Source organism: Solanum lycopersicum, chromosome 3 (genome assembly GCF_036512215.1).
Source record: "Solanum lycopersicum chromosome 3, SLM_r2.1".
NCBI lineage: Eukaryota > Viridiplantae > Streptophyta > Magnoliopsida > Solanales > Solanaceae > Solanum > Solanum lycopersicum.
Window position 1 is genome coordinate 59714200 of NC_090802.1, and position 12179 is coordinate 59726378.

At 34.4% G+C, this 12179-nt stretch overlaps 1 protein-coding gene and 1 long non-coding RNA gene across 2 annotated transcripts; one reads left to right on the top strand and one right to left on the bottom strand.

The window, feature by feature from the left end:
• Positions 1–471: 471 nt before the first annotated feature.
• On the bottom strand, positions 472–8301 carry LOC101261215 (notchless protein homolog). Its single transcript, XM_004236194.5, has 13 exons — positions 7929–8301; positions 7585–7666; positions 7390–7479; positions 6181–6306; positions 5411–5538; positions 3646–3845; positions 3293–3356; positions 2719–2829; positions 1335–1472; positions 1073–1215; positions 939–993; positions 807–863; positions 472–726 (listed from the first exon to the last, which is right to left on the bottom strand). The coding sequence occupies exons 1-13, from the start codon at positions 8106–8108 to the stop codon at positions 643–645; spliced, it is 1458 nt and encodes a 485-aa protein (XP_004236242.1). The 5' UTR covers positions 8109–8301; the 3' UTR covers positions 472–642.
• LOC104646621 (uncharacterized) lies at positions 1468–2573 on the top strand. Its single transcript, XR_740767.3, has 2 exons — positions 1468–2189; positions 2337–2573. It is a non-coding gene; the product is annotated as an uncharacterized lncRNA (long non-coding RNA).
• Positions 8302–12179: the final 3878 nt, after the last annotated feature.

Sequence of the window (12179 nt, forward strand, 5' to 3'; positions counted from 1 at the left end):
AATTTGCTAGAGACGACAATTGGAGGAGAGAAAAAATACTATGATAACCTTGAATCCTTCTTTAAAAATTCAAAAATGTACAGAACTTTGTTACAAGTATGTTATAATCTGATAATTTTTTTTATTAATCCAAAATAATTGGGTTATCAAAAGTTGTTGGGCATTTTTAACTCGAAAATTAACGTTAAAAGGGGCAATTGGAACTCGATAAGTGAAGTTGATATTCCAGCTTGTATTTTTCTCTTTTAACACTTTCAATTCCAATCTAGATTGTCACGATTTGATTAGACTGAAACAACTCTATTGTGAGACACTGTACGAAGAAACTCTTTATAGCCAAACTTAAAAACAAATTGATTAAATTAAAGTTCCGGAGAAAACAAGAGGAATTATGACCTTAACTATCTACCACTCATCTATAATTACCACAACCAAATCCCTAAAATACAATATAAAGTAAGAATTATGTGATTAATGGCTGGTAAAAAGCTCACGTATATCATTAATATTAATAATAATAAGAATGGCGATTACTACTTGAATTACATATTTTATATATCTAATAAATAAAAGTAGGGGCCTTGAATTTTCCAGGCTAAAAACAAGAGCTTCATTGGTATAGGGGTGGAGTCACCCTTGTTTCTATCCCATCCATAGCTTCAGAACTCTATCTTTACCACCAGATGCTACTTTTTCGCCGTCTGGACTCCAGTCGACCGCGAAAACCTTCCACGTTCAGAGATAGACAAAGTTATCAAAAAGTTATGTAGAGAAAGAGACTGAAAATGCCTGTGGCAGAAGCTTACCTCGTCAGCATGGCCGGGAAGGTCTTGTTTCAATTTTTTTGTCCGGATATCCCAAACCTAATACAGACATAAATGATTTTCTTAATGACTTGTTTTTAACAGGACAAGACCAAGGGTAATGCAAACACATACCTTCAAGGTTGAATCTTTGCTCCCACTCAAAAGTAGCCTACTGTCGGCTGACCAGCTGTGCAAAACACAAGGATAGTAACTAACAGTTGACTGTTGAAGTAATGGAAGATTTGAGTTTTATGGCAAATTTTAACCTTATCTGATAAACAGGTCCAACATGGCCTCGGAATGCAGCAACAAATTTTCCTGTGGTTCCATTCCATAATTTTACTGACTTATCGAATGAAGCACTTGCTATCCATTGACCATCCGGAGAAAAATAAACGTGATTAACCAGCTGCAAAAATTGAAATTCATGGTTTGATGCTTAGAACAAAAAATGAAGGCCGTGTTCACAGTCAAAGCACACATGCACACGGAGAAAACCATCCTTTACAGCACAGAAAGATTGTTAACCTGTTGATGACCTGTCATGCGAGTTTTTGGGTGCTTGCTGACAGCAGGCTCCCATAGAAACATTGTGAAATCATCTGATCCTGATACCAACCTCTCAGGGGCATTACCTCTCATTTTGTTGTACCTTTCAAGTGCTACCTGGCAATGAAACAAGAGCAATGTTAAGTACTGTGTGGATGGAGAAATTACAATTTGGAGCAACTAAATAGCATCAAAGATTCTCGTTCTTCATTTGCTCTTTGCCTCTCGTTGGTATATACTGTTGCCCTGTCACCTGCTAAATGAGAATATGGGATGCTTCGAGATCCACAAGATATAGGCATGCATAATCTCAGTAGTTGAGGAAAGCATAAGGCAAAAGATAGAAGACGCCCTAAGTTTTAGGTTTAGACCCAATTCAGTGAAAAACACCCGATTTTGTTAACTTCCATCTGAGTTCCAAGAGTCAAAACAGTGAGGTTCTTTTTCTCTATATGTTAGAGAGGCCTCTATATGTTAGAGAGACCCCCAGCTTTTGTACCTTTCTATTTGTTGTCATCGCTTTCCTCACAAATCCTCATATAGTATATGCAGCCTATGTTTTTGTTGATCAACAAAACTGAAAAGATAGATTTTTCTTTTTTTCTAGCTGGGGCATCTCTATTGAGAATCTCTTCAGTCACCCTAGCTTTTTAGCAAAATGTAAAAGGTACAACACAAGGAGGCAAACAATCTTGTACGAGTGGCTTAATTGAGAGAAAATCTCACCTCTGCAACTGTTTCAAGTACAGAGCTGGCACTCACTCAAAAAGGATACAACCAATCTTGTACGAGCTGAGATATCTCACCTTTGCAAATGTTTCTAAGGACTAAGCTGTGAGTTCCAAAATTATACAGCCTGCTATTGCTCAAAAAGATTACTTAATTCACTATTGTGTCAACATCTTGTCTCACAAGAAAACCGAAAAAATTGTTGCTAGTTATTATCTGCCATTGAAATTCTTTTTTTTTTTTTTTTGGTAGGAATGAAATGAGTTCAAATGGATAGGTAGGATCATATAGCAGACACCAACGCGGAATTGAGGCGTATTCATCAATGTCATACTGCAGCACTCCCAGACTGAGGAGGTCGTTTAAACTAGCCTACTGGATCATGGATGAGATGAGCTCAGCTTGTATATTTTTGAACATCAAACCTTCCTGTGACTTCTCACTCTCACCATAAGTTGAGTTATTATACAAAAACACTTCACGCTTCCACAGCAGAGTATCTTCATAAGGATGTGTGGGGATGAAGTCTTAATTTAATCCAACTAAAGTTGATATAAGTGAATCCTTGCAATATTGAGGGCAAATTAAATTAAGCACATAAGAAGCTTTCGGACTAGGAATACCAAAAGATTACCTTTTTCATTTCCTCAGGAGATGCGAAGTGTTTATTAGTGTGATCAAAAGCTCCACTTCGAAGAACATATTCAGTGCTCAATGCTAGAGAATTTACCCAATGTCCATGACCCTGCATAGCATGAAATGGTAGGAGCATAAATAAGAAACTACCCATCTAGTCATAATTCCCAAGACATCTTACTCCATGGGAGGCGAGAAACTCCAATTTTCATATATGCACATCCACTAGCTTCAAAATCTACAGGAGTACACTTATTCCACCGTAGACAGAGTGTTTCTTAAAATGAAATACAAAGATGCTCAAAAATTGACCACATGTCAGAATGGACTACAAAGACAAATGATAATATATCACAAGCCTCACATTTGAGCAATCAGAAAATTTCCTTTCTACTTCAAATGTAAATTGAAAGAAAGCTTCACAGGGATCTCAAGGAAATATAGAAAACCCACCAAGCACATACCAACCTCACTGAATACACTATACAGGTGATGAATAATAATACAAAGTCACAGCACATGCATCGGAGCAGTTGAATAGTCCCACAATAATCAAAAGTTATAGACTTCACCTTCAATTCACGTATCAGCTTCCCTTGCGTGGTTTCCCATACCTTGATTGTACAGTCTTGAGATCTGGAATATGAACTAGCAAATGTTACCAACACCATATTAAAGATATCATCAACTATTGTCTGGGTTCAACAGCTCGTTTTCTCTCTGTATACACACACACACACCTTCAACGGCTCGTTCTCTCTCTGTGCACACACACAAAAAAAGGAGAGAACTATGCACCAAAGGAAAAAGTTCAAGTAATAGATACATCCAGTGGCCCATCACAGTAAGTTGATGCTCGCCACAGAGATCAATATACTACACACATGACAACAATCTGTAAAATGAAATGTATAAAGAACTATACCCCGTGTATATAACTCCATCTCCACCCCATTTTACACATGTTATTGCAAGTGTATGGCCAGTGAGACAAATGAGACACTTCCTTGTGGTAACATCCCATATCCGTGCATCGCCATCTTTACTTGCACTTACAAAGCGGCGACATGGAGCACTGAGGTGTACAGGTTCCCAAGAAATACCAGTTATCCATTTCTTGTGGCCCTGCAACATGACAAGGTCAGATCAGACTCTTCAAAGAGTTTCTCTTGAACAGTTCACAAAGCACTACAGCAAGTCAAAAGGAGCCAATTATTTTGGCATCAGGGACAATTACTTTGACAAAAGCAACAAAGGGAAGATGTGCATGTCACACAAAAAGCCACGACTTAAGTCAAGAAAGACAGAATAGAGGACCTAGATGTTGTTTCTTAATTCAAGGCCTCTTTACTTGAAAATCTTCATAGGGGTATATGTAGGTATTATGAAATAAGAATAGAAGATAATGTCAAAATTAAAAAGGAAGGAAAGATGAAGTTTGAACTGAGCCACTTGGGCAGCATTCAGCAACCATAATTTGACATTGCAGACACTCATAGTCTATAGATACAACTAAAGTAATCAATGATTGATCAAATTATGCATATACATCCTGTGACATCTACTTTGCATGGTTCAATTGAGGATTCACCTACACTCCGAATTCTAGCTACCAACAAACATAAGCACATTAGCCAATAATACCGCCTATAGTGGGCAATAATTCTCAATTCATGATAACTCTCAAGCTGGCAGTCATGAGCGTGAAGACCTTCAAACAACTTTCAAGAGCTCGAGGAACTTTTAAGAGAGCCATCTAAGAGGATTTGAAGGCCGACAATATGCTTAAACAAGTATTTACAAGGCGCAAACAAAAACTTATGGGATTTACAACGCACGAACAAGGCCCAGCTTCTATATGGGATGGTAGTACAAATGGTGGGATAACATAATCTTAGGATCAGTTAACACCTCAAACCGAAACTGGGATAAAGTTTATCCCAAATTTAATCACAGATTATTATCCTTATCCCACTACTAAAAATCCCATTAGTATAAATAGTTGTCATAAGGGTTTAGTTCATCAACTATTTTTGAATTTGAATTTAGATGATTGAACCTTGTGCGCGTCAAAGGGAAGAACCCTAGTATCTCTCCATTGAACCCCTCCTTACATTCCCCTAGCCCCTAGGTAAGGATTTCCATGAATGAGTTCATTTCTCTTCTCCTACGGATTAAATCTAGTAATTGACTGTTAACTTAAATTATTATATAGTCCTTTTTTTCTTTTTTTTTGAATAAAAAGAACAGATATTCCTTTCTTTCTTCAATCTATTCCTATTAAAATCTTTTCTCCCTAATTTTCAACAAAGCTCTTGTATGTTTATTCGAGTTCCTTACTTCCATGACTTTGGTTGCTATCACTTCATACAATATTCAACCTGACTAATAAGTTTCCTTACTTAGCAGAAAAGAAAAATAGAGCCCTTCCACAGATACACTATTTGCACAGACTGTAATTAAACTTCAATAACACTGGTTGCTAGTAGATTATCCGGATTTTATCTTCATCCGGTAAAAAGAAAGATTATCAGGATTTATCGTAACTGAGGCACAACAGACGGCAGTTAACAAGGAAAATGTTGTTTTAGCAGGGATCTTGACCCATAAAGCCCAGCAGGCAAAAACACATAAAATCCATAGTTCTACAATCTCAATAACTATACAAAAACAAGTCTGAGATGACTTACAGTAAGCGGATTCCCTAAAGGCTTCCCAGTCTGAAGGTCCCAACAGATAAGTTCTCCAGCCTTGCTTCCACTAACAAGATGCTTACCATCTGGCGACCATGCAACAGAAAGAACCCAATTTCTGTGCCCTGGAACAAAGAGGATATATAGAGTCACTATTCATTCATAGACATTATTTAACACATAAAGGGTAAGACCATGATTCGGCAACTTTGGCAAAGGGAACAAGAAGCATTGGCAAAATTATATAGAACATAAAACCTGTTTCTTTTCACTTTTCTTTTTGTTGCGTAGCAACTGCAATATATTTGGTTATACAGGTAGCTTGCAGACTCATAACTAGTATTTGATGCTGAAATTTCAAAAGGAAAGAACAGGCAATCCCTGCAGCATTTGCGGCATAAGAATAGAATAAGCAGAACTTTACAGAAAAATAAATGACCTCACAGTCCGATGTTAAAACCACTGTGGAAAATTAACATACAATATCATCTGACCAGATGCATGATAAATGACCAGTGCCTAAAATGCATTCAAAGTAGCCAAACTAGGATTTAAACAGGAGTATGAGAATGTTGAGGGAAGTACAATATCCAAATATTAATCCCAGCATATTAAGAAGTTATCATTCTCAAAAGTGGTAATCAGCTAAATAAATTTTGTAAGAGGATACACTTAAAGACCTTTATCATTCAGTTACTATATTTTACGTAAGATAATAAATGAAAAACTGAGACTGCAACTCATGCCTATGAAACTTAGATTCAAACCTTGACATGTAAACAACGGTGTCTGGGTATTTAGATCCCACAAACGAACTGTAGTGTCACCAGATCCACTTGCCAACTGTCGTCCATCAGGACTGAAGGCAACTGAAAGAACAGCTTCAGTATGACCTGCAAGCACAAAACCCAAACGGATTAAAGCAAATGTGAAGGTTCCAGGGTGAAACAGAAAACTAGACAAAGATATACAGAAAAAGATAACGACATGCCAAGAAATGTTCGTCAGTACAAAAAACAGAAGTGCATATGAATTGGTTGTAGATCACCAACAAACAAGATTAAATAGCTATTTGCATGAACCAAATGCCTCTCAGGTGGAAAATAAAATCCTGACTGTAGAACATATCAAGCACAGAAGTTCATGCAAGGGGGGTTCACATTCTCTCATAAGCATATTAAAACTCCATTGTTTTGGCAACTGCCCACCACCAACACCAGTTATTTTTTAATCTTCAATACCTTCCCAAAAATAATGGAAATGTGAAAGGGTAGGTAAAGAGGAGGATTTTTTTGTGAAGCCAAACCAGATGTTTCTTCCGTGATATGTTTCTCCACCTGCATTATATCCCTCTTCTGGTATTATTGTTCATGCTTTGTTATCCCCCACCCCCTGTTTCTGTTGAACCGAGGGTCTATCGGGTGCAACCCCTCTACCTGAGGTAAGGGTTGCGTACACTTTACCCTCCCCAGACGTCGATCCTTACGAAACGATCATAGCCATTGAAAAATTCTGGTAATGTCTGAAAGCTTGGATCCCTCACCCCAACCAAATAGTCTACATGAATTCCCTCTCACCAACAAAGCTTGTTGGAGCTACTCGCAAACTCATTTGAGATTCTCCTCATCGATCTTTAGTTTGCTCATAAAGAGCCTACTGCTTTCAACAAATAAGAACCATCTATTGATGCTCACACTAATGTCTATTAAGTCCAAGGGTGGAAGAACAATATGTTTTCCATAACAGAAGATTAAATCAGAATAAAAAATGCACATTTCCCTTTCCATCTTGGAACCAAACACAGTGTTAATTCTTAGATTAGCAACTGGTCAAAGTATTCAATCCGCACTGCCGTTCCACCAACACTGACCCACAGCATAAATTCTTTAAGCCGCACTATCAATTGCCAGAGTTAAAGGATCACAGGGAGAAAATGCTCAGTAGCATAACAACAAGAGAAGTGAATAATTTTGTACCAGCAATTGTGGCCGAACAACGAGTGACAGGGCGGATTCGAAACACTGCTTGTGGTTGATAAACTATGGTCAAGACTTTTTCCACAGACACTGCAATGAAACTCATCAAAGTATCTCCATCAATAATTAGCAAAATAAACATTTCGATAATCACTTATAAGCTCCATAACATTACAACTCTACTACACAATTTACCTTTATTCTTCTCTAAGTATGATCCAAGCTGCACCACAAGCTCTTCATCTGAGATATAAAATGCATAAGGCAACTTTTCCTCCTGAAAAACTCCAAAAATTCCCTTAGTTACAAGTCAGCATGAAAATTGACACTTATGAAATGATATCTAATACACCATGATTCCTCGTAGCCGTAATTCTCTAGAATCTACTTGTTAACTAATCATTATGATTCAATTTAAACCATGAAAGCAGTTTAGCTTATAGAACTGTTTATTCTTTAATTTCCTTGGTAATAATTTCAATCTATATAGGTTGAACTCAAATAAAAATAGAAAAAACATTGAAGTTCTTATTGCTTACATTGCTGAGAAGCTTATTGACAACTTGATTAAGCTCTTTTGGACTAGCGTTTTCAGGGAGGTACAAGGCAGCACCCAACGGATTCCCTTCTGGGTCAGCCAACTGACATATGACACTGTTGGTTGCTTCTCTCTCTGCCGCCGCCGCAGCTTCCACTTCCACTTCCATCGTTTCTGCCATTAATCTCCGCTTACAAATTTTTGGTTAAGACTACTATTGACTCTTTAAGAGGAAAAACAACAGAGGTTTTAGTAGGGTTTTGAATATGTTCAGCTTTGCGAAGATTATCAAACTGTCAAAAACTGAAAAAGACACACCTTAAGCTTTGTGAAATTTGCACTTCCACCCCTAAGATATATGATCAATATTTTGTTAACACTTATAATAAGCTTTATCAATATAAAATAGATATATTGGTATATACTTTTTTATTTAAAAAAATAACTTATCTAACTATCTCAATTTTATTGTTTTTTATTATATTTTTATAAATAACATAAAGATTTCACTACTAGAGAAACTAAGATTGTTACACATTTGGCAAAACATATGAGAAAATTTCATTGGTTGCATGTCCTATTAGCTTTCACAAATTTATTCTATATTCAAAATTTATCATTTTATAATTACCCAACTTATCTGGTCTCAAAAGAAGGAGTTACAATAAATAAGAACGGTAAGCTAATATATCTTGAGGTTTCGATATTTGCAGTTATTGGACATATCCGTAATTTTACAGTTTTAATTTTAAGGTATGATCGTCCAAATGATGTCTTTGTATTAAAAAAAAACATGACTGAAATTTAATTAGCCATAAAACTCAAAATAATGTTTGATTAGTTGAAAGAGGCCTCAAAATAGGCTATATGATGCAAAGAGTCCCTCCAATTCTGGCCCAATTCAAGCTGTGTCAAATATGGGCTTTCTTAGTCCAGTTAAGACTTATATGGCCCATTTCTCACCTATGAGTCTCTTGATCATCTTTAATTCTTTATATTTAGGATGTTTGAATATGATTATTAAGATATTTCTATTTGTGTAAAAATTTATCTTTTTTTTGAGAAAAAAATGAAAAATGTTAAATTTAATATGAAATGGATATAAAAAATCATAATTTTTATAATATTGTGACAATTTTTTTCTCCAATAAAACATGCTTCAAAAGTCGACGGCAATAATAACTGGTATTGGTTATTTTCAAGAATGATGATTACGGAAGGTAGGTGGTCGTAAACGGTAGACTTGTAATGATTGGATATAGTTATTGATGGTGGTTGTTCATGGCGACTGCGTAGTAATAGATGATAGTGATGATTTTAAATTTCGACAATTAAAGTGAGAGAATATTAAAAAACAAAATGAAAATAGAAAGTTAGCTTCGAATAGAACATTTGTATCTAAAATCATATTTACTAGCTTCATCTAGAAAAATCAAGTATAAAGATGGGCCTCACACAATACAATTATTATGATATATAGACTCGTAGTTCTTGGAATACAATCATTGTACGTTGCAATTTTTTTTTTGAATAAGATTGACAAGCACTACAAAGAAGATCTCTTTATATGACTATCAAAAGATCTATATTTGTACCAATGTCTCAAACTTCATAGCCTATTTACCTTTAGCACATGTTAGAATAGTTCCCTATTTGTTTCCCTTTTAATAGATGCAAAATTATATATAAATTGACACAAATGGAGCCTTAGTGTCTGAAATCATATATATATATATTAATCAGTAATTTCTTTGGACCAATCAAATGTCGTAAAAAAGCACATACAAGAAACGAGATACATGAGAATTATCTAAATACATTATTACATGGATATAAACTGACTTGTTATATATTTACTATAAGCAGTGATTTCTTTGGACCAAACAAATATCGTAAAAAAGCACATACAAGAAACGAGATACATGAGAATTATCTAAATACATTATTACAAGGGTATTGAACTGACTTGTTATCTTTCAACCTTGAGGAACGATCAATCATAGTAATTTACATCCCTATCGAGCTACCCTTCATTCAGAAAATCAAGAATAAAGATTTAACCATTATATATATCCGATTATGATTTTCCCTAAAACTCCATCTTCGCCTTATTTATGTGTTCTTTGAAGCATTTAAAATGACTAAGTAAACTATTTAAAGTCGTTCATGAAGCTACATGTGTTGGTTCAACAAGGACTCAAAACTTCAAATGATCAAATTTTTTATATGTTTATGACCCGATTTATATCTAGATATGTATATATTTCATGTTAATAAAGATATTGAACATGCATATTCAATTTAAACTTCCACACAAGCTAGCTATATGCCACCTAAAGATTTGTTCCTAACGTATATATAGACTCATACGTAGTTCAAAAAATACAATCATTATAGGCTACAATTTTGAATTAAGTTTCATGAGAGCAAGATGAGCAAAGTTCACCATATCCAACACCTAAAGAAACAACAAGAGAAAAGCCTATACATTATATATATATAATATGTCCACCATTTAGATTGACAAACACTATAAATAAAATCTTCTTATAAGATTGCCAAAAGATCTTACATTTGTACCAATGTCTCAATTTCACCACTCAAACTCCATAGCCTATTTACCTTTAGCACATGTTAGAATAGTTCCCTATTTGTTTCTCTTTTTATCTTATGACATTAAATGTTGGTCATTAGGAGGTACTTAATATTCAATTTTTCATGGTTTTAATTTTAATTATTTTTTTCATAAACCTCACTTTACTTTTTCATGTTGGATAGAGATGGAATACCACATAAAGACAAACTTTATATTCTCTAATAGTCGTCTAATAATATATATATGTAAAGTAAATACAGGACCACCAAATTAAACACTAGTAGCTAATTAAGGTGTTAATTATATTCCTTTCATTGGAAGCTAATTAGTGTGAAAAACTAATCATTTGTGTATGTCCCGCTAATTCTCCGTAATTAACTCCTTCTGACACGTGTCGTTCGATGGTTGGTTGTGGTCACGTGAGCTAGTAGAAAAAGTTTTAATTTATTTTATGTTTATGGATGTCAATTTTTGTTAGTGTGTTATCATTATTATTTAGTATTAATTAGGAAAAAAAGAAAGAAAAATTGTAGCTTTGTCGGCAGTTTTGTCTTTTAACTTTTACTAATGGCATCAAGTCAGGTGGTAAATTTCATTGCTAAAGGGAGACAAAGTAGTACTCTTTGGCCCATGGTAGGTTTCATAGTCTTTGTCTTTATTTTTTTTACATTTAATATTTTGTATTTTCACCTTCTTCTTTTTTTGCAAAATATTTGGAACATTTTCATATTTAATTTCTACTTTGGAGAACTGAATCTCTTGATTGGATATATATCTTTAGATTATTACTACTTTTTTTTTGGTTTAGCTCTGACTAATTTGAATTAGCGGTGCATCAAGTTTATTAAAGGAAGAAACTGATAAAAAACTGACCTTGAATCTAACTCAATTTCACGAGTTAGCTTATAGATATATAGAAATTATTCAAGATAATGTAAAAAGATCATACGTATATCAACTCCACAAATGAGGTGGACTCCAATACCCCAAACATCCAATAAATTGATATAGCGCTTGACTCTAATATTATGATAAAGTAATCAATTTTGTACCTAACTCAACTTTTAAAACTAGTTCACGAAGCTAAGAAAGAATATCTCAAGACCATATAAGGAATCCATGCCTTAATTCCACAAACGACATGGGACTTCAGCGTAAATGTTCTCCAAAGGATTTTTTCCGCTCGAAATCGAAATTTATAGTTAAGATAAAAAAAAATAAAAATTTGAAAGGACCTTATTCGTTCCACTATAAATCTTCATAATATATATATAATTAATATTCACTTATAATTATTAGTGTAAAACTTATTCGCACAGAATATTATACCAAATTAATAACTATATGTATATATGATTGAGTGATATATATTTTTATTCTGATTCATTAATTTTAAGATTAGATATAAATACTCTATGCATAAGTTTTTTATAACCTAATATGTTCTACTCAAATGAAAAAAAAATAAAATTGTCCCCTATATTAGTGTATATGCATGTCTTTTGTCAAAAAGTAGCCGAAGAAGATGATGCTAAAAGGAGTAATAGGGGGTTTGAAATATTTATTTTCCACAATTAAAGTTCAAATTTTTAAGTGTGAATGATTTCCAGTATCTTTTAGTTTGTCATGCAGTTTTGTCAATATTCCCCAAAACAT

Excerpts from the sequence above, each read along its gene's own strand:
- LOC101261215 (XM_004236194.5), bottom strand. The coding sequence starts at position 8,108 with ATGGCAGAAACGATGGAAGTGGAAGTGGAAGCTGCGGCGGCGGCAGAG. Across the intron at positions 3,846-5,410 it reads CTTTAGGGAATCCGCTTACT|GGCCACAAGAAATGGATAAC; the intron begins GTAAGTCATCTC and ends GTCATGTTGCAG. Across the intron at positions 1,473-2,718 it reads CTCCTGAGGAAATGAAAAAG|GTAGCACTTGAAAGGTACAA; the intron begins GTAATCTTTTGG and ends TTTCATTGCCAG.